Here is a 22,712-nt window from a genome sequence, read left to right as displayed (position 1 = left end):
TTGATGTGTGACAGTAACACTATGTTTGGGTGAAGAAATTTAAGATTACTAAGGAATTTAAAAATGACGGAAATTGAAATGACGAGATTTTATTTTCTAGAATTTGTAAATTTTCTTGTTTGGTTAACCTAAAAGAACAATGGAATTGAATATAGAATTTGTTATTTTTAAACTCTCAATCATAGAAATTGAGAAATGACACCTATTTACATGGAATTTGAACTTGGGATTTGGAGGTCCCAAATTCCAAGTTTTTTTTCCATGCGGAAATTCTAAATTTCTATGCTTATGAATCCAAACAAGAGAAATGGTGTCTGTTAATTTATAAATTCTGACTTTTACCAAAATTCCATGTTTATTTCCCTCATCCAAACATAGTGTAAAGTTCAAAAGCGATATTAACTGACTTTTAATTATAGAGACCCAAAGGATAAGATGTTTCAATGGGAAAAAGAAATTTGCAATGAGAAATAATAAGCCCACACTCTTTATAATTTCTCACGTGCTTTTGTTAATCCTGTTCTATTTTCATTTGGTCATGACTCATAAATTAAAAAAGTTCTTGGAAAGTTAAGATAATGTGTGAAATTCAGCTCTTGTAAAATAAAAGGCAAAAATAAAAACCCACTGGTTGGGTTGACCAATATATCTATCTAGCTGTCTATAGCTATTTATCTTGAATGAAGAGAATGGAATGGTGTAAGATTTTCTCTTTTCTTATTTCCATCTTCTTACTTCTCTTTTTCTTATATATTATTTTTTGTCTTATTATTTTTATAAAAAAATTAATATAAGATGTTGATGTGATTAAACCGTAATTATTCAAATAAAAAAAGAGAAAATAGAAGAGAGATCAAAAGGAAAGAGAATCCTCTTTCTCCCAGTGGAATTGGGTTGACGATGATTGCTGGCAGTTGCAACAACATGCTCTCTACCTTCAAATCTTGGGAAGGACTAGTAGTTGGGACCTTGTCGCTGTCAGTACTCAGGAGTCAGTAGATTAGATTTTTAGGGATGTACAGTATGTGAGGCATTTATTTTTTGAGAAATGCTAAAGAAAGTGTGTCAAGTTGAAATTGGAATTGTTCATAAATTTTATATCATTTCACAATTAAATATTAATTTTTATGTTAATATTATAAAATATTATATTAAAATGATAAGGTAGCAGAGTGACAGTTCTCTTATTTTTAATTTTTACCCCAATTTTCTCATTATCTTGTGTTTTGTGTTGGCTTCAGTAGGTCCCAACGCTCGGAATTACTTGGAATTAGGTGGACTTGGAAACAGCAGCATTTGTCTTTTGTCAAGCAATAGCCAATATGTATTGCATTGTTGGCGAAACCCACGCCTAGTGTCATGAGCTAGATTCTTCTCTCTTCAACACGTCTTCGGGTAAATAAAGTGAAAGTCGTTTTCAATTTTCGTTGCGCAAAGTTTGCTGCTTTCTAGTTTTATTGGAAAGAGGAGTATGAATATCTTCTTTCTTTTTTATTTAAACGGTTACAATTAAATTATGTTAATATTTTATATTAATTTTTTATTGTAAAAGAAAAACAAATAAGAGAATGTAAAATAATGAAATTAAAAAGGACGAAAAGAGGGAGGGAAAGAACCTAATCCTTATTGGAAAAGAGAAACTTACAGTTACATACTTTTCAATTTGTTTACGGTCTTGATGGTTGGGAGCTCCAAGAAAGGCAGCTAAATATTAAAGGAGAATTAATAAAAAAAATTTAAAATTTTTAAATTTTAATAATAATAATAAAATAAAAAGTAGAATAAATAATATCAAAATTAACTTTTTAACGATCTTCTCGTTGCACACGAAACAAGGACAATGACGACTTGGTTTGCTTTACTTCTACTTTGTTCAGATAACTGATTTTGCCCAGAGAGAGGGAGGGAGAGAACGACGACGACAAAGACCCATTTATATGTTGGGCTGCATTTCATCGCTGCTTCCGCATCAAAGCTGAAGGTTGGTTTCTTCTTCCTCCTTACTTGTTGCTGCTCTCTCTCTCTCTCTCTCTCTCTCTCTCTCACTCTCGGTGCAGCTCTAATCTACCATTCATAATTCACGGATATAATAACCCTTTCATTTTCCGTTTTTCTCTGTTGAATTATTAATCCATAACTTATACGATTGTTGGTTTTACTAACACAAATAGATTATGAAAATTCTTAACCTCCCATTCAATTCCTCCTCCACCCCATCTTCTTATACAAGAGGTTTCCTTTTATCCCCTTCCCCTGTGATTTTCTTGCCTATTTTTGGTTTCGTCTGTCTCTATTCTAGAATCAAATATTTTAGAGTTTGTTTGAGCTCCTCAGACTCAGAGTTGTATTTTCTCAAGTTTAATTCTTTTGCTCTGCAGGTTCTCTTTAATTTGAAATTTCCCTTATGGCTAATGCCACTGATGATGTTGATTCATTAACTACTCTTGGGAGAAGCACCGTCTCTTATTACGGTGTGGGGCATATGCTTAATGACATTACTGCTTCCTGTTGGTTTACATATCTCTTACTGTTCTTGACAGATATTGGACTTTCCCCAAGGTAAATTCTAGTGATTTCCTTAGTTTCAAGTTCTTTGTACCTCGACCCACATCTGCACTTATACGTTTGTTTACGCACATTGGCATATGCGCTCCTGCTTATTTTGAAATGCAACACACATATATACGTACAGACAGATCATGGTGGATGAGTTTGGGGGTGCGTGAAGCTTTCAAGACTTAGCAACATGTTATGTTAAATGTTGTCCACTTTAATAATGAGTATGAAAAAATAATTATCCACTGTTCACAAAGCATTGGTTTCTGTGGTAGGAAGGAACTGTAGGGCCAAATTTGCAGTATGAGAGAAAATATCTAGATAGTTTAGGGGAAGTCTACAAATTTGACAGATAGGAGCGAATGAGACTTGTCAGGTTGATTAGGGCAGTTAGGCTATGCTAACCTTTTCAGGGTTGTACTATGTCATTATCCTAATATCATCTGAATAAGTTGCACAATCTTGGTATCAAATATGATGAAAACTTGAAATATGCTTAAATCATTTAATCCATGTTTTAATCAAAGTTGTTATTTCTAGAAGTTAGGGCATCCAAGTTGTTACATAATAGATGCAAGGCTTAGAATTCTGGAAGTGAGACTTTATTTGATTAACATGCCCCCTTATGCGTGGCTGAAAAATGTTAAGCACGCAAACTAGTTATATTGGGTGACGTAAACTGCATGTTGCTGAACTAGGCCTAAAATGTTGATGAATTGTTTGCTCTCATACTATGTTAATGTTAAGAGGCATCAATGCGAAAACCAATTTGCAAGTGGTTGAGAGGTGTGAGAATTTATGTATGGTGATGCAAAGGCTAAGAACTCACCTTGTGGGATTTTCTATTCTCAACATTATTGTATTACCATCTCATAGTTTCAGCGTTTTGTATCATCAATCCTTAAAGATATGTTTTCTTAAGGTGTACCACATGTTTTTCTTTTTCTCTTTCTTAACTGTTATTTTCTCATTATTTTTATTTCTGTTCAGGGATGCTGCTACTGTTATGCTTTCTGGTCAAATAGCTGATGGATTTGCAACCATATTTGCTGGCGAACTGGTATCTTGATTATAATTGTATCATACATGGATGCTTCTTGCTATCCGTATTTTCAACATTCATCAATAAATGACTTAGTATATGCTGAAAAGCATGCTTGATGGATCGCATAGCTTAAGTGCCAATATAATTTTTTTTGGAACTTTATGTTGACAAGTCCACATACCTACATGGCCTATTTCCCTTAGACGTGCTAGCTTGCTTTCAACATTTTACTTGTATGTATTGTATTTAGAAGCCATAACTTATCTAGAGTCGTGTCATATCGACAATGTTATAAATGAAGTGTCAATGTTACATAAGTGATGGGGGACTAAGCCCAGAAAACCACCCATCCAAGTGATTGAAATCATACCCGACCAGAAAAAGAAATTATGAATTAATAATTGTGAACCTTTTAATTCCTGTTTCCTTTTCAGTTTTGGCAATTGCAAGTTGCAACCATGGTTTTTTATTTGGTCCGCAAATAATATTTGTTTCTGTTTGCAACTTGATAGATAGATCGGTTTGGACATTTCAAATTGTGGCATGGTGCAGGCTCTGTTTTGGTTGCTATATCTTTTTCTTCCGTTTTTGGTGCTTGCATACCTTGTAAAATTTTTGGCACCTCTTCATCAACATTGCGAACTGTCGGTTACAGTATATTTGCAGCCATCTTTAACGTTGGTTGGGCTGCTACTCAGGTTTCACACATGTAAGTACTTTGTGAGTTTTAAAGTGAAAGTCTATGAGCTCCTTCTGATAAAATAAAACTACAAACCCAATGGAAGAACAATCTTCGCCAAACCTCTTTCTGTTGTAATAAAATAATAAATAAAAAATGCTCCTTTAGTGTTCTTCTAATAAATACTAGCATATGGGCACACACAAAGTGTGTGAGAAAATTTTTTATTTTTGTTTTTGAAATAGAAGGAGAGAGGAAGAGAGTGATAGAGAATGTGGGAGTGGGAAGTTTTTTTTTAATTTTTATTATTAGAGATATGTTAGGATTACATGTAGGTGAGGCTTTGGAAAAAAAACAGTAAAATTTGGTTGTGTAAAACATTTCTGCCCCATTTTCTTATTCATGTTTTGTTTTAATTAGAGGGTTAAACTGGTAATTTCATAGGGTTTTGGTTGACAATGAGTGTTTTATTAATTGGTAGAGATAAACTTGAAATGGTGCCATTGCTATTTCAATTTTCTATTTACCTCATTATTTTTATTTTATTTTCTATCATGTATGTGTCGCCATTGGCTATGAACTCTTCTAGAGAGGTTTAGAAATTTATATTGATGATTGCATTGAGTCAATAGACGGATTTTTTTTTCAAATTCAGTAAGCTTGGAACCCTGTCCCTAACCTCCTTATTTGAGGAAAAGAAAATGAAAAGGCATTTTCTTTTTGCCTATGGAATATCTAAACACTTACAAAGAATAACTGTTTTGTTGAAGGTCTATGTTGAATTGCATTACGCTGAATTCAAATAGCAGAGTGGTGCTAGCTAGCTGTCGAAATGCTTTTACTATGGTTAGCAGCGTCCCCTTTAAGTTTTGAATTGATTATTCAGCTCCATGTTTTGTTTTGTGTTTGCATTGATTGAAATATTTTAAGCCTTTTAAAGGTTGCCAACCTCAGCCTGTATGCAGTTGCTTTTGTTGTCTTTGGTGTCACTCGGGCAAATACACATGCCGACATTGAAATTCAGGTATGATTATTTTCTAAGCAGTTCTGGTCCATCTATTAAGATCTTCTGTTCAAGTATGTCCATCACATCACTTTCACAAATGAGCAGTACCGCTGGATTGCGTATTTGTCAATTTTCATAGGATGCTGCTTTGTGGGTATATTTCATCTCGGCACAAAAGAGCCAAGGTTTGCTAATTTTCTCTCAGTTTTGACTTTTGATTCGTTCTTTAAATGCTTAAGTTTTGACTTTTGATTCATTCTTTGAATGCTTATACCATTGTCGTAATATAAGATGCACATTTTATGAGGGCTGCAAGAAGAATTTGTATCATTTTCAATATGCGCTAGTGCAGACTGCAGAGTGTTACTTATTTATTTCCATCATTTGCATTAATTTAGGGTCTGAAAGAACTTTAGGTTTTTACCATATTGTGTAGGTGTTATATTAATGTAAATTTTATTATGATGATAATTTCTATTCAAACTTTGGGAATATTAGAGAAATTGATTAAGACTATGGATTTGACTTACCATAGTTTTGTAGTTCTAATTAACGTCCCTGTTTTCTCTATTTCATCCTATGCTCTTTCCCCACCTTGCATTTATTAGAAGCATTCTCCTCTGTTCTTTTCCTAGCTTCATCAGAAAGTCTTGCATCATAAGTATCTTCTTTTTGTTTTTGATCTTGGATTTAAATGTTCCTGTATCATTTCTTAATCGTTCTGTGATTATTTCGTAAAACCTGATAACCTCCAACTGTAGATAGTTAATCTGCATTACACATGCAGATTAAAAGTCAGCGCACAAGGAAACAGTAGTTCAAGGATTTCATGGACATACTGGTTCAAGAAAGTTCTGTATTATCAGGTTGCTATTGTTTATGTGCTGACCAGGCTAGTGGTCAATGTTTCACAGGTCAGCACACTTTGCTCCCTCTTTGTGATCATTTTTATCCATCACGAAAAGAACAAACTGCAACTAATAAGAAATGGGACAGCTGAGTCCCAACGGATTTGTTGAGCATCCAAGTTGAGAACTCCCTGATCATACTGATTTTCCTAGGAAACCACTCTTGCAATATTTTCTCCCATAATAGAAGTAATTGCCAGATTTTGTTGTCAACCTTTGTACTTAACCTAGACGGCTTTCGTTTACTCAGGCATATCTTGCATTCTATGTTATAGATGATCTGCGAATGGCGCAATCAGCTAAAGCTCTGGTATGCACACCTTCATCATCAGAAGCGTTTTTTTTTATTTTTTTTATTTTTTTCAAAGAATGAGAGACTGATTTATCTCTTTTAATTGATGAGAATAGGTTCCTGCGATTATCTACATAAGTAGCTTCCTCGTATCTGTACTACTACAGGTCCCTTGCGAACTCAGTTTGATAAAATCTTTGATATGACATATGCGCTTTGTTGTGTTGGTGCCTAACCATTTAACTTTAGTATTCTAGGAGATTTCATGGAATGGTCATTCCTTGAAGACCTTCTTTTCTGCTGGAGCCATTATGTGGATATTTTGCGGAGCAGGGATCCTATTTTTACCTAGCAACATGAGTGCTTTCATGTTCCTCATATCAATATTTATTGGCATAGCGAATGCTTTGATGATGGTATGATGTCATGCTTTGGTGATTTGAACTTCTTTCATGAAAATTTTAAGTGTATTGTAAATTGGTTGCATTTTGAAATTAGTCAGTAAAGTTGATACGTATTGATACTTTAGTTGAGGCACTGTGGCTGAGTGAGATACCGGAGGTGTTGTCAATCACTTACTGGAATTGCCATAGGTTGATTGGAGCCTCTTCACTACTCCCCCATGTCCCTCTCCGTTTTAGTTGGTTCAAGACGATATATGAACTATGTTAACACTTGAAACGAATATAGAAGTACATGCATGTATTGCCCTTAGAAAGGTGGACACTGTCATATCTCTGCCAGCTGATTTTTGTCACATAATATTTGTTGACAACATAAAAGATGATAGATGTCTAAGTGGTAGTACAGTTTTAAAAACTTGAGACAACGAAGAACTCTGTATGACCCGTGTTCCTTATGTTGAAATGACCTTTAAGGATTGACATTTCTTTCACTCTATTTTTTTGCTTTCTCAGTCTGAAGCTTGAGAATAGAATTGTTTGTGAAGAAAGCAAGAGTTCTTATTATTGATGGAGATGCTGCTGGTTTTAAAACATACGTGCAATATCAGTCCATTTTAGTCGAGTAGTTTCTTATAAATTCAGTCTAAATCATCTTTTGATGTGACAGGTTACTGGAGTAAGCATGCAAAGCTTTTTAATTGGTACAGATCTCAATGGATGTGCATTTGTATGTGGATCTTTAAGCTTCTTGGACAAAATCTCATGTGGGCTTGCCTTATTTGTTCTTCAGTCCTATCAAAGTAAGTTACAATTTTGTGGATCTTGCTATATCTATTGCATGTTTGGTTATGTATTTTTTTTTTTCTGTCATTATATTGGATTCATAAAGTTGGTTCTGTGGTTCTTAGTTCGTTGGGCTTAATGAGTTTTGGGTGACGGGTTCTTTTTTTATCTGCATGGACTACTAGCAACTAGAGCAACTTTGTTTCAGTTTTGTCAGTGTTGAACGTAATGTAATTGTGTATCACCGTCCCCATTACAGTGCATTATTGTTATTTCATGGTGGTAGGGTATTTTTACTTCTGCTTGATTCTGTTTCATTATCGGGTTATACAATTTCTCACATGAGAAAGGTGTTCATGTGGTCATGACAATGGTTGAAGACTCATGTAGGGTCTCTACAATGGAATTAGTTACTCTCGTGTTGTCTTTTCTTGTTTGAGCTTCGGTCGCCATAGTACTAAAACTCGTCAATGCTTGTTTCCATTTCCCCTGAAAATGACTTGAGTACTATAGTATGCAATAGTTGGTTCCCAATGTAAAACTTTTAATATGCAGGTAACAGATTCATACAGGAAAACCATTCAAATCATGTCAACATCTCAGTCACGAGATTTGGATTGGGTCTTGTTCCGGCGTTATGTGCACTTGTCTCTGTGGTAGTCACATACACCATGAAACTCCAAACTGCTCGCTGTAAACCTTTGATGGAGCCTCTATTGGCATAGTGTCCACTTGAAACCAATGTTGACTCGAAGTTCTGTATATACTTGTTAGTTTTTATTACAAGCACATGCTTGAGAGAAATTAACCGGGCAGACCTAATTCTGCTTTAGGAGAAGCTGAAAAAATTTCGGCAATTCATAATGTCAACAAGGCCATTTAATTCTTTACTTATTTGTCCTTTTAATTCTTTTTATTGAAGGGATTGATGGCATGATTGCACGCCGTTGTTCATCTGTGTATAATAATTTACTAAACATTCAGCTGTTTGAGTGACTGGGTTCTGTAGTTTCAGATAACTTAGTTCAAACAGAATCCAAGCGTTCATTTGTTTTTAATCAGTAAATCATTACTTTAAGGGGGAAATTCTTATTCATTTGGTTCATCTAGCTAACATTACCCTGAAATTACAACTCCAGAAGAGATGAAATTTTATTAGCAAACATTACCCTCTCCTCGGTTGATTGAAAAAAATGGTAATCAATACATGTTATGAACTAAACTCGACTTAGTTCATAAAATTGGAATAAGTCACACGTTGAGAGTTTTATCCTCCCCCTGCCCCATTGATTTAGGAAAGTTTGATTTCCAGCACATTAATTTTGTTTTGTGTAGGTAATTAATAGGTCGTGTTCTCAAATCTCAACAGGTGAGCTCTTGAGTTGTAATAGAAAACAGTGCATGAGAGGATTTTCAACAATAGTTCTAATCTAATAGTCCAAATAGCTGGGCATGTGAATTTCGACTTGTCAGTTAAATATATAGCAGAAGGACAATTGAAACTAAATATATCTTGGTAAGTATCGCATTAAATTACTCGAATCCAATCGAATATATGTTCACACAATACATAGAACACATATAGTACTCTATACGCGGGGAGAATACAAAGCAATTGAAGCGTTTTAGTTTATACGTAGAAACAAACAAGCAAGAAACTCATTGCTTACAATATTACATAGTTAACTGAGGAACCGCGGCCTCAAGCTTCCTTGGTTCTCTAAGTGTTCGGTCGCTCCTGACTGTGACCAAATGGCCAAAAACTTTGGCACAACGACTCACCAGTTTCTTGAGCTTCATTCCTCCTTGCAAACTCTCTTCTGCCTTTTGCTGCTTCTTGACCAGTTGAAGGTGCTTCCCTTTTTCTTCTTCAGTGAAGTGTTGGCCAAGTGAACTTCTTCCAGTGCTCCCTTCGTTACCTGATTTGATGACCGCCTTTGATCTTTCATCCCCATTGATCAATTGCTTCAATATTTTACGGTCATAACCATTCTCTGGATGATCTTCATTTTCAACTTTCGAGGGCGAGGGTGAAGGCGAAGGCGAACTCTGATCTCCTCCATCTCCATTTTCATCCAGAAAACTTTTAAGAGCAGGAGCGGGAGCGGGAGTAGGGATGCTAATTCCTTCTTGGACGTTATAGTTAAATAATGACTTTCTAGTCCGCCTTGACATTGTAATATCATAACAGCGTTTGTTGATACTGCACTCACTTCCCTTTCCCATTGTTTTACTGAATTATGCCGATCGAGTGCATATCAGCATATGTTCTATTTTTGTGTATTTTTATTTTTGGTATGATATCATGATCATCTCTGCAAGTGCAAGGAATATATATCATGATAAACAATTGTAAGAAAGAGATTGTGGTTGTTGTTTCTACTTAATTTCTAGTAGGATCCAGGACGGATTGCTTAGCGATTAATCAATTGGTGAGAGAGTAGTTTCAAGGGATCTGAAAAGAAAAGGTGAAATGTCTCCTATCTGCAGTCTGCAGTGCCGGTCGAATAAACCTTACTGCCATTTTAAACCATCTCATCATCACAAATATATTTCTGTCGAGGAATTCAGAAGTGGTGATGGGAGGTTGCACCATATATCTAGGATCGACAGTAGATATGGCCTCGCCCAACCTTTTCTTGATTTGATCAGTCACTTTCTCTTGTTGAATTTTCTGCTTGGCCACCTTTGTCCTCTCAAACTCAGACTCAGACTGAGACCAGGGTAGGTGACTTTCATGCTTTCAGCTGCAGTAGCAAGCAATATTATCCATTAAATCATTGAGAAGAACTTTCATTGTAGCGGGAATAGGATCGGCTTTAGCACTTAAACATGTGTTTTTTTACAGAGGAGGAAGAGATATGACAAGACGGATTCAACCTCTGAATTTGCTTCCGCTGTTGTGGGGTAAAACTATTGTCGGGATAATGGTGTTCGATTTGTACGTTTGTCTAAAACAACCAAATAAACTTTCAAAGTACTTGGACCCAGCCCTTGCCTTGCAGCCTCATCAACGGTTTGAAGGACAAGTGCGTTTGCAGCTTCTTCTGGTGGCCCGACGTCCACTTCCTCAGTGTTGCCTTGGGCTGCAAAGCAAAGTAAGAATTAGTGATCAATAGATTATGGAAGTATCACAAATAAAAGTAAAATAGATGCAGTAGAGGATACCTATAAGAAGAAGCTGGTTCCTGGTGGATCACCTTCTTCCAGTTTTCAAGCTTCTCCTCCTTCGGATAGGATTTGAAAAAGAGCTGCTCAAAGAGACGATCATGGGCCTCCCTGATGTCCCCTTCATATTTCTTCAACCACTTGGCCTCCCACCAAGTGGCAAAGGTTGGAGTACACTCGAAGTTAAGGGCTATGGGCTTGTGGACGACTTTGCTCATCACTTCTAAACTATGTCGAGTTACCCAAAACGTTACCTCCAAGGGAAAGCAAAGGCGATAGTAGGTTCCATAATGCATAGAGTCGAATAATGGCACTGGGATTGCCTGCCTAAATCCCAGCTGTCTACCATAGAAATTGGGGTGGTAGACCTCCAGCCCGCGCTCGTAGCCTGTGCGGTCACTCCGTACTCCCCATGCTAGATCTCTCTGTTGGATGTAAATGATAAGCTTCTCCTTGCAGAGGCTGCTGGCATCCTCTCCAAAAGCATCTTGGAATATCTAGTCGGAGAACCATGGATACCTCTTGAGCACGGGGGCACCCTACTCCAAGTTTGCCCGAGTCCGACAAACTTTGAAGAAGTATAGGCAAGCAAGTATTGAATGGTTGGTGGGAGATGCCTCGGCCAAGATACGCGCTGGAGCCACTCTTTTGGGGAACTCTAGGTTGGGCGCCCGGAACTCAGCGAAGTACTATTGGAGCCATAATTGGACCATCCAAGTTGGCTCGTTGAGATTGGTCTCGAAGAGCCTCTGGTCATTTCATACAAAAGGTGGTAGAGGTGTGCGAAGAGGAAAGACCCCATGGCCACATCATCGAAGAAATGGAAGGCTTCCACCAAAGGGATCCATTCCAGCTTCACTCATTTGGATTTGTTTGGGTACACATGTTTGTTTAACCAATACAGGAGGAAATACATGTGCTCCTGATCCTTGTTGGTAATCGGGGAAGGCGGGTTGAATGTCTTCTTTGCAAATGGGATGAAGCCCGCGAGGGACGTCCCATAGCTCTTGAAGGTGGAAGAAGTGTACTTTAGACGAGTAATTGACTTAGAGGCGCCCGAGTCTTTAGTAGTTGGGCAAGAGGGGGATATCCACGCACCTGCCCGAGGGTCTCAGCCGGAAGACTTGAGCCATGTTAAGGACAGTTGGAGATATGAGACCTATTCTAAAATCAAATGTATTTGTCCCATTGTTCCAAAATAAGAGAGTTGTCGTCAGGAGCTCGGGCTTGGCAACAACAGTAACTTTGGAGAGCATAATAAACTCGTAGATGTCATTGTCCATCCACTTCTTCTTCCAGATAGGATCGAGCTCATTTACCCATAGCATCCAAGATTCATCTTTCATTAATGGGAAACCCCTTTGATGATTCGACCATTTGGGGGCCGAAATGCCAGCCTTGGCAGAATAGGGGTTTGGGGTGAACTAGCTAGTAGAGGGCATGTTGCTCTCCACTGCAATTAGGACTCAGCCAATCTAGGTCGGGCCCAGGGAGTAGACACCTCATTCCTCAAAGATTGAGGAATTCAGGCTAGCCTGAGGGGGATGGAGGTCGTTGAGTTGACGGCGCAAGTTGACGATCCCTTTGCCGGACTCATATCTAAGATGAGTTTTGGGTGCCATTGGTTAAATTTTGGGAAGAAAGCAAGGAAGAAATGAGAAGGCAACAGAGTTTTGGAAAATTTGGGAATTTTGGAAACTCGGAGAATAAGGATTGCTAAGGGTATTTGGCTGAGAGATTTAAATGCAGGTTATATAATGGGTAGTTAGATAACGTTGGAAATTGTGGGTTAGTGCAATTTATTCGAAAATGGCTATTTAAATGGTGCAAGTTCTGAGTAAAAGCATGCACCTGGTGTTTAATCATTATTAATGTCTCGGTTTGCAGACTTAACAATGATTAAATGGGGCACTGTTTGGGTTGATATTTAAACATTGGGCTTTGCATTAAGGAAAACCCAAAGGTGCCAAAACAACTTAAACTTGCCTGAAGCCCAGTTGAGAAGTGTCACATCTTGGCCCGAGCCCCCACCACAACCCGGGTTCGACTTCACTGTAGCACGATATTATCCGCTTTGGGCACAGACCACGCCCTCAACGTTTTGTTTCTGGGAACTCACACGAGAACTTTTCCAGTGGGTCACCCATCATGGGATTGCTCTCGCACCCTACTTGCTTAACTTCGGAGTTCCTATGGAACCCGAAGCTAGTGAGCTCCCAAAAGGCCTCGTGCTAGGTAGAGATGAGAATATACATATAAGGCTTAGAGGATCCACTCCCCTGGGCGATGTGAGATGTTACAATCCACCCCTCTTAGGGGCTTGACACCTCGTCAGCATACATCCGGCCATGGATTGGCTCCTACCACAACCCGGGCTCGACTCCACCGTAGCACTATATTGTCCGTTTTGGGCCTTGACCACGTCCTCATGGTTTTGTTTCTGGGAACTCACACGAGAACTTTCCCAGTGGGTCACCCATCATGGGATTGCTCTCGCGCGCTACTCGCTTAACTTCAGAGTTCCTATGGAACCTGAAGCTAGTGAGCTCCCAAAAGGCATCGTGCTAGGTTGAGATGAGAATATACATATAAGGCTTAAAGGATCTACTCCCTTGGGTGATGTGGGATGTTACAATCCATCATCCTTAGGGGCCTGACGTCCTCGTTGGCACACATCCGGCCAGGGATTGGCTCCCACCACAACCTGGGCTCGACTCCATCGTAGCTCGATATTGTCCACTTTAGGCCCCGACCAAGCCCTCACGGTTTTGTTTTTGGGAACTCACATGAGAACTTTCCCAGTGGGTCACCCATCATGGGATTGCTCTCACGCACTACTCGCTTAATTTCGGAGTTCCTACGGAACCCAAAGCCAGTGAGCTCCTAAAAGGCGTCGTGCTAGGTAGAGGTGAGAATATTCATATAAGGCTTAGAAGATCCACTCCCCTGGGCTCTTTGAGTGGTATTTAATTAGTACTTGTCTGGCTGGATTGAAATTAGGCTACTTATGCTCTGGTTGTGTATTTCACACTTAATTTTGCGCTAGTACTTTGGTAGTTGGTCTTTATCTTCTCATATTTCTCTATATCTTTATTGCTTCTGCACCGTGCACATGGTTACGTCACTGTCACGTGACAACCAACATGCCTTGATTTCGATCAGGGTGTGTCAAGATGCCTAAGGTGGAGTAAGGCAGCCGCAACATAGGCCATGTGTCTATGATTGAAGTAACAAGTGACAGAGACCAGCTCACTACTAGCCAAAAAGCACTTTCTGATGGCATAAAGGTGTAAATCAGAGATGACTCACTACCCTTGAAAGCCCTTGACCAAGAGTAAAGCTAAAGCAGTCAGGCCAAATCGCCTATAAAAGGGGAAAGAAACAACAGAGATAAGGACACTCAAGCCAGTTTGTACCCAGAAAAACTGAAACTTGCCTAGATTCAGTCATTTTAAGCAATAGTTCTCTTAAAAAAATCATCTTTTGTCTAGTGTAAAAGCTTTGCTACCTTTCCTAGTTTTGTAGTATCGATTCCCTCGTTTAAAACCTATTTACCATCCATCCCTTTTAGCATACAACCTCTGTAAACTCAAAGAAAAGTGGCTGCAAGAAGTTTAACCTTGCTTGACAAGGTGAAATCTTGCCCGAATCTCTTTGTTTGTACTTTATTTTAGTATATTTGTTGTTTCATGTACTTTTTAGCATATATTCAAGTTATTTCCAACTGTTTTCTACCTAAGAGTCCCATTTGCATTCAAATTTGGTTAGCTTAGTAAACATGGTTCCATTAAGAACAAACTGTGTTTCGAGGAGATGGTTAAAAGGGCCCTGAACTCCCTTCGTAATGCCAAATACAAGATTATGAACTAAAAGTCCTTGTTTACAAGGCAAGTAAAAGAACTTAATGTAGACATAACCTATCTGTGACAATCCTTTGATAACAAGAAGTTTAAGCAACTTGGGGCGAAAGTAATCGATTTAGATCACATTTGTTATATTGAGATAGCAATGGCATGCCAAGATCTTTGTTAGTTTGGATTATGAGCCTCAAGGTCTACACCTAAGGCCCCACAAAGGAACCTTTCAAAACTAACTATTAACCTATCTTGCAGCACACCAAGCAAGAACCAGCCCGACAACACACCAAGTGCCAACACCCCTGATGAGCTGTATGAGGGGAAATCCTTGCCTCGAACATAGTTTTGGAATGCCCAATGAGACCCATAGTCTTGTATGCCAAGAAGAAGAAGGAATGAGCAAACTTTCAGGTGGAACACAGAGTACGGGCTACCCCATTGTCTAACAAGATCAGACATGACAGATCATCTCGAAGATTTCTCCTCTTTTCGAGGTCTTGCTATTTTAGAACCCAACTACTTCTGAGAAGTCGGGCGGAAAAGTTGTAAATGAAGACTTGCAAGCTACCAAGGTGCAAGTATTAAAAAGCATGGAGAAAATCTCTCTGGAGAAGAGAGCAGAGGTTAGCAGACTTTGTTCATTAACAGGGAGTCTGCAGAGGAGATTAGAATTGGAGTACTCTACCCCAATAGATGGTTATGCTAGGGAGATGATGAGAAAGGCAAGTCCTAAGAAAGAACCACTAATCCCCTTATTTCCTTTGCTCGAGGAAAATAAGGATAGGGGAAAAAGAAGGAAGAGCCTGAAACCAGTCAGCCAGAAGAGGAAAAGATCCTGGATCCAAGTATGCCTGACCTTTTACTATTCCCACTAGATAGTAGGGGTAGATTGAGCTAGAAGGAAGGAAGCTTGGAATAACTCAGCAAGTTGGAGAGTCTAGTAGAAAATGTGTGTCCACAGCTGTTGGCAAACCTCCCCCTTATAGGCCACCATTGTTGGCTAATAAGGGACGAGGGGCTAGGTGGAGACAGCTAGAACCACAGAAAAAAGCTTTCTCGGAAAAATGAGCGTAGCCCAAAGTGAGAACCTCTTTACACCCACACAACAATGCAGCTAATCAACAACTTAGAAATAAGTTAGCCGAGTTGAGAAGAATGGTGGTCTAGAATGCCCAACCACAAGCTCGCTTGATGTTCAGGATCACCTACCAGAAGCCCTATCCAGAGTATATTGATCAGCAGAACCCTTTTTCTCTGAACTTCAAGATGTCCGCGTTCCCAACCTTTAGTGGGGATGACTGTAATATGTCTTCTAGAGACCATATTTTCAAGTTTTCAAACTATTGCTTGGCATTTGAAGACAATCCTAACTACAAGTTATGGTTGTTTGGAAACTCGTTGGTTATCTTAGCATCTCAGTGGTACTCTATGTTACCCCCCAATTCCATTGCCAACTGGGGGCAAATGGAGATGGCTTTCTACGAACAATTTTATACAGTGGAGCCCGAGATAACTATCAATGATTTAGTAGAGGTAAAACAATATGAACATGAGTCGACAAAAGACTTCATGATGAGGTTTAGGAAGACAAGGATGAGATGCCAATTCCCTATCAACCATTTTCAACTTATTTCTATTGCTCAGAAAGCTCTGAGATTGCCATTGAGGAAGAAGTTTTATGATGTATAGTTTAATAAGCTGCATAAGTTGGTAATAGCTGCTACAAAGTATGAGAAGTTGTCAGTGGAGGAGCAGCAAGTAAAGCATTCATCCAAGGTACCCTTTTTTCTACAAAAACAAAGCTGCAATACACTAGTTGGAGTTTGAAGGCTCAGAGCCAGGAGAAAATGACAGCATCATAGGAGATGGAATTGAACTATATACGGTCGAGATGACCACTCTTTTCAAGCCTTTAACAATGAAAGGTTTGGTCCAGCCAGTTAAAGACCAAAAAGTGGTGATAAATGATGAAGGATTTGTGCTTATGAAGCCCCCTAAATACCATTCATATTCTTTTGATTTGACCAAGGCAACTGATATCTATAAGAAGTTAGTGCGGGCTAGAGTAATCTTGCCCGACACCACCAAAAAGATGCCCAAACCATAAGAGTTAAGAGGAAAGAAGTATTGCAAACTCCACTATACCTTCAATCACTTGATAGCCAACTGTGTGCAGTTTATGGACTGGATCCAAGATCTCATAGTTAAAGGGAAGTTGTTCCTGGAAAAATCCCAACCTAATATGATGAGAGACATGGATCCTTTCCTAGAGGCCACAATTAATATGATCAACCTCAATTGGGTTGAGAAAGAGAAAGCCAAAGCTACTTGGGAGGTGAAGGGAGAAAGAAAGCAAGTTGCTAGACCTACAAAAGGAGTTAGAGGGTTGCCCGACAGATGATGCGAGAATTACTTGACACTCAAATTAAACCCTCGTTTGACAATTGTAGTAGAATGGATAAGTGAGGGATCGTTCTAGACCGGGGATTAGGAGGGCTTGCTAAAACCTTCTAAATTGACTTAAGAACGTAAAAACAATATAAAACACTAAACTAGACTCAAAGAATGCAAAACTAAAATTTAAAACATTAAGACAAACCAAAAGACTCAAAACTAATTTTGGACGAATTTAAGATTATGGCTTGATTCAAAATACTTTAAAACATAAACTAAACAGATTCTAAGCACTAAAGAACAAGAAAGTAAAGGGGGGGGGGGGAAAGTTTTGATTTGACGAAAATTGAAATAACAAAACAAGTTAATAAACTAAGCGGAATGTAAATATGAATTTGTGATGGAATGAATGGAATGAAGGCTAGCTAAGGGGTTCTTCTCCACACATGTTATACTTGCATACAAGATTGATTCTCAGTTGGTCTTTCGATAAATTATGAAACTCAACACTCCGGATTAATTAGGTCCGCTTAAATTAACCGTCAAGTTTTCCTTAAGTTAATGAATTGGATGGGTTTGCGCAACGCAATTCACAACATTCTCCAAAAGTCCTTTACGTGAACAGCACAATAAAGATACAATCAAAGATCATTAAGCATTATGAAAACTATAAGTGTTGACGAGGCATTCGTTACTATGATGTGCATGAAACTCATGCCAAGAATTCATTTAACGCGATTGTTTATAAGCAACCTCCACTACTTGTGAATATAAGTTCATAATGATTAGGTGAAATTCACTTATATTCTAGCGTCATATTTATGCATGAAAATTAAGCGCGCATTCTTAATAAACATTCATAAATAAGTTATCAATCAAACGGTTAAACAAATTGAATCCACAACTTATGAAATTCCAACGAAAGTTAATCAATTCATATTGCAAATATAAACATAGTTTCGAATCACCCCCTAGCTAAAGGGGGTTTAGTTCCTCATAACTTTGAAATCAAAGAAACACCTAAACATTCCAACAACTCAAAACTTGAATTGTATGAACGTTTAAGCACTCTTCTCTTCCATTCCTTATACGTACAAAACAAAGAGAATTAAAATGAAACTTTGAAATCAAAGAAACACCTAAACATTCCAACAACTCAAAACTTGAATTGTATGAACGTTTAGGCACTCTTCTCTTCCTCGTTGTTGTAGCACAAGGTTTAAGGATAGGTTGTGTGATGGTATGAAGTGTTTTTGAGGAAGGGGAAGTGTTTGTGTATTGCAATGGAAAATGAGATGATTTGGTGAATGGAATGAATGGGTATTTATAGGAGGATTAGAGATGTGAATGGATGATTGTTTAAGGTATTTGGTGGAAGGGAAAAGGTGTGGATGGTGGGAATTATGGTGCATCAAATGCACGGTTTAGTGGGAAATTAAATGGGATAGTGCGGATGGAAATGGAATGGTGGATGCATGGTTTAGTGGGAAGGAATAATGGGATGAAAGGTAATGGAATGAATGGCTTAGAATATTTTATTTAGGGTTAGTGGAATTGCACGGATTATGGAGAGGAAATGGGAGATAATGGCTTAGGGAATAAGAATTAAAAATGGGATGGTGGTTGATTAGTGTTAGGGTTAATAAGGAGGAATTAGGGTGTGAATAAAATGCACGGATTGATGGGAAATTGAGGGAATTAATGGGGAATAATCTGTGATGGTGGCTGCACGGTTTTGGAGAGGAATTAGGGTGCATAATCAAATGGGGGGGCCACGGCTTAGGGTTTAGTTTTGGACGTCCATTCCTCGTGCTCTATTTGCATACACCACATTCCAGCTCAGTTTTGCTCCAAAAGCTCCAAATTGCATCATTTCATGTAATATGTCCTTTAAACCTGAAAACACATGAAAGTAGCTTAAAAGACTACTTTAACGAAGAAAACATAACGAAAATGCATAAGAACTAGCTAACTAAGGCGCATAAATATGCTCCTATCAACAGACCCAATGCTGCCATAGTCAAGGGAGTGGTGGTATGTAGTAAACGAAGTGTGAGTGTGAGTTAGAAGTACTAACAACCGGAGTAATCATTTACCATGACTTGGTCAAGAAAAGAGAAAACGAAGAGCAAGATGTTTGCAAAAGTATCATGCGGGCAGTTGAGAAAGAGACTTCCAGAAATATCTTCCAGAGGTTGGGATGAGACTCAGAACCCAAGGGTTTATTCGAAGTTTTTAGAAATTATGAAGCCTCTGAGGAGGTGGAAGATAAAGAGGCCAAAATGTCAAAGTGGATGGATATAAAACCCTCACAGCCAAGCTATGATGTCAGGATGCTGCGGGGATGAAAGAAAGAACAATGAACCTAGTCTCCCCAGTCACTAAGAAAGATTCAGCCCGACTCGGTCGAAAGTGGTACATAGTTGGAAATGATGGAATACCTGTCAGGAAATGAGGGCATCTATGATTAGAAGAGTTTAAAGGTAGCATAAAGCCCACATGAACTTGTTAAAAGTCCCTATCACATCAGAGGCCTCAGAGAATGTCAAGTTTGAGAAGGTCCCTCAAAGAGGGAGGAAACAACTTCAATAGAAGAGTAAAAAAGAAATAGAAAGAGCCAGTAGTAAAGCTAAAGAGAAAAGAGATCATGTGCCTTCGAGCCTTCATCCAGAAAAATGTAGTGATGATGCCAACACCAAGATGGAGTCTAGAACCAATCTGTTTTGGAACCATTTCACTTGAAAGAGGAATACCTTCACCTTTCTTGGTTGATACTCTGTGTGAAATCCCTAGGCAACTACATGACTTTGGTATAACCAGAGAAGAGGAAGTGCTCGAATTAATGTTGCCAAAAATGCACAGGCTTGGATAGATAAATTTGTGTACCAGATTGGAGGAAAGAAAGAAGAGGTACCTAGATCCAACAACTTCCATGTAAACATGACATATGTCTTATCTGCCATGTTCTACACCGAACCAGATCAGCCTACCGTAATGGAGGGTGATTATTTGGTAGCAGAGCCAATGATAACACTCGTTAGTGTTGAAGAAGTTAGGGAAGAGAGATCAAGCATGTCAGACTTGCCTAAGGATACATGAAAGGAGCCCAAAAGGATGTATTCGGATCAAATGGTGTTCAGTAGACCAAGCTTAGTCTTGGCCAACCATCTTAAGCCCATATATGTAACTGTTCATCTAGAGGGAGTACCCTTAAAAAAAAGTCTTGATAGATAGTGGAGCAGAGGTCAATGTACTTCTTCTCAAGCAAATGAAGAAGCTGTGTAAAAGTGAGGAAGACCTTATCCCTACTGATCTTATAGTTTCTAGTTTATTTGGAGCTATCACTAAAACTTATGGGATATTGCCCTTGGAGGTTGACTTGGGTTCCAAGCAAATCATGCTAGCTTTCTTTGTGGTGTATAGTAGTTTAACTCATGGAGTTTTACTTAGCATAAATTGGATTCACCAAAGTCTATATGTGTCATCCACCTTACATCAACAAGTTGTTGTTTACCACGAGGCAAGGGCTGAGGAACCAAGATTTTAGGAAATTGTGGAGGTCGAGGCATGACCATTCCTCCCCTTAGCCAATGTTGCAGAGGCAAACTTCTACAACCCTAGTATTGGAATCTTGCAGTGTTTAGGAGTTGATGAGAATGGCTGCCCGACTAAGATGACGGCCCAAAAACTTATTGAACAAGGATTATTTCTCACAAATGAAGAATGGGACATGCCCCATATTGTCCCAGCCCATTAACACCAATGATGTCAAAATAGAGGAGAAAAGACCAAGTAGTTCAGTCAGGTCCTTAATCAACAGACTGTTGGTGTATGGGAGGGAAATAAGAGAAGTGAGAGAAATCTCAACTAAGGATGAACCAGAGTGGGAGAAAGAGGTTTCGAGAACCAAGGACAGAGAAGAAGAATAGTTTTTGGGAGAGGAGATAAAGGGAGCCATACACATGGTTGAGTGTATTCATGACTTGGACTGGCCAGATGATGTGCTTGAGTGTCTAAAGTTAGTTGTGTGTACAGAGCCTGATAAGCCAGCACCAGCAGTACGCCTTAGAAACCATTAATTTAGGGACTGAGGATGATCCAAGGCCAATACAATTCAGTGCCTTGTTGGAAACTGGTGATCGGGCAAGAATAATAGACCATTTGCATGAATTTAAAGACTGCTTTGCATGGCATTACACATAGATGACTAGATTGGACCCTGATTTAGTAGAACACAATGCCTATAAAGGAAGGGTGTAAGCCTGTGAAGCAAGCTCTAAGGAGGATGTCAAAAGAGATAGAAGAAAAGGTTAAAGAAGAAATCGAGAGGCTGATGAAGGTCGGATTTATTAGGCCTGCCAAATATGTTGAGTGGTTGGCCAACATTGTGCCAGTATTTAAAGCTGTAACTAACACCATCAGATGTTATGTTGACTATCAAAATATTAATGAAGCCACGCCTAAAGATGAGTACCCCATGCCAATGGCCGATCTATCCATAGATGAAGTTGCAAAACACAAAGTTTTTATCTTTCATGGGTAATGCTGGTTATAATCAAATTAAAATAGCTAAAAAGGATATTCATAAGGTAGCTTTTAGGTGCCCAGGACATATTGAAGCATATGAATATGTAGTCATGTCATTCAGATGGTGCAACCTATCAAAGGACGATGAATGCCATTTTTCATGATTTAATCGGTCATAGCATGGAAGTGTATATTGATGATATAGTAGTGAAGTCAAAAACTGAGGAGCAACGCTTAAAGGATCTCAGACAAGTCTTAACCAAAATGAGGACTTATAAGTTAAAAATGAATCCAAAAATATATGCTTTTGGGGTAAGATTGGGCAACTTTTTAGGATTCCTTGTTCATCAAAAAGGAGTGGAGGTAGATAAAAATAAGGCCCGGGTCATATGGAGTCACTTTTTCCTACTAACAAGGTGCAGTTGCAGAGGCTACTGGGAAAGATCAACTTTTTGAGGAGATTCATTGCTAATTTGGTGGGCAAAATCTAACCATTGACTCCCTTACTAAGATTGAAAAACCAAGAAGAGTTCGAGTGGGGCCCACAACACCAGGAGACTTTTGACAAAGTAAAGACTTACCTAGCTTCTCCACCAGTGCTTATGCCCCTCTCAGAGAGGGAAACCTTTGAAACTCTATATCTCTACCTCTGAAAAGTCAATAGGAAGCTTGCTAGCTCAGAATAATGAAAGGGGAAGGAGCAAGCAATATACTACCTCAATAGGATTCTTAATGAGGTAGAAACAAGATATTCTCCAATTGAGAAGCTATGTTTGGCTTTGTACTTCATTGCCTACAAGTTAAGGCATTACATGTTGCCTTGCCATATTCATATTATTGCCAAGATCGATGTGATCAAGTATATGCTGTCAAATCCAATGTTAATTGGGAGAATTGGGCAGTGGATTCTAGCATTTTCAGAATTTAGTTTTCAATATGTGCCTTAGAGAGCTATAAAGGGACAAGCCATTGCAAACTTCTTGATTGAGCACCAAGAATCACAAGATGAACTTGTCAACATCCCAGGAACTTTGGAAGTAGCCAGTCTATGGATCCCACCAAGTAAAAATCACTCAGGCAAGGATGAATGGAT

General features: G+C 38.7%; 1 protein-coding gene across 2 annotated transcripts; it reads left to right on the top strand.

The window, feature by feature from the left end:
- Positions 1-1,825: 1,825 nt before the first annotated feature.
- LOC103954930 (major facilitator superfamily domain-containing protein 12) lies at positions 1,826-8,665 on the top strand. Of its 2 annotated transcripts, none has more exons than XM_009366780.3 (13): positions 1,826-1,981; positions 2,379-2,559; positions 3,547-3,616; positions 4,114-4,310; positions 5,051-5,126; positions 5,221-5,304; positions 5,392-5,471; positions 6,074-6,200; positions 6,445-6,504; positions 6,603-6,653; positions 6,744-6,902; positions 7,558-7,690; positions 8,229-8,665. In XM_009366780.3, the coding sequence occupies exons 2-13, from the start codon at positions 2,405-2,407 to the stop codon at positions 8,396-8,398; spliced, it is 1,362 nt and encodes a 453-aa protein (XP_009365055.2). In that variant the 5' UTR covers positions 1,826-1,981; positions 2,379-2,404; the 3' UTR covers positions 8,399-8,665. The 2 variants fall into 2 exon arrangements, with proteins under 2 accessions (XP_009365055.2, XP_048426224.1); XM_048570267.1 differs by lacking the exon at positions 1,826-1,981 and adding an exon at positions 2,085-2,232.
- The last annotated feature ends 14,047 nt before the right edge of the window (positions 8,666-22,712 follow it).

This window comes from the organism of the source record quoted next, unplaced genomic scaffold (assembly GCF_019419815.1).
Source record: "Pyrus x bretschneideri cultivar Hongxiangsu unplaced genomic scaffold, Pyrus_bretschneideri_v1 Contig52, whole genome shotgun sequence".
NCBI lineage: Eukaryota > Viridiplantae > Streptophyta > Magnoliopsida > Rosales > Rosaceae > Pyrus > Pyrus x bretschneideri.
This window is presented reverse-complemented; position numbering and strand designations above follow the sequence as displayed.

Bases quoted from the DNA above. Each gene is read 5' to 3' on its own strand.
- LOC103954930 (XM_009366780.3), top strand. From the start codon at position 2,405: ATGGCTAATGCCACTGATGATGTTGATTCATTAACTACTCTTGGGAGA. The intron at 5,305-5,391 runs GTATGATTATTT...ACAAATGAGCAG, and splicing joins ATGCCGACATTGAAATTCAG to TACCGCTGGATTGCGTATTT. The intron at 6,505-6,602 runs GTATGCACACCT...TGATGAGAATAG, and splicing joins CGCAATCAGCTAAAGCTCTG to GTTCCTGCGATTATCTACAT.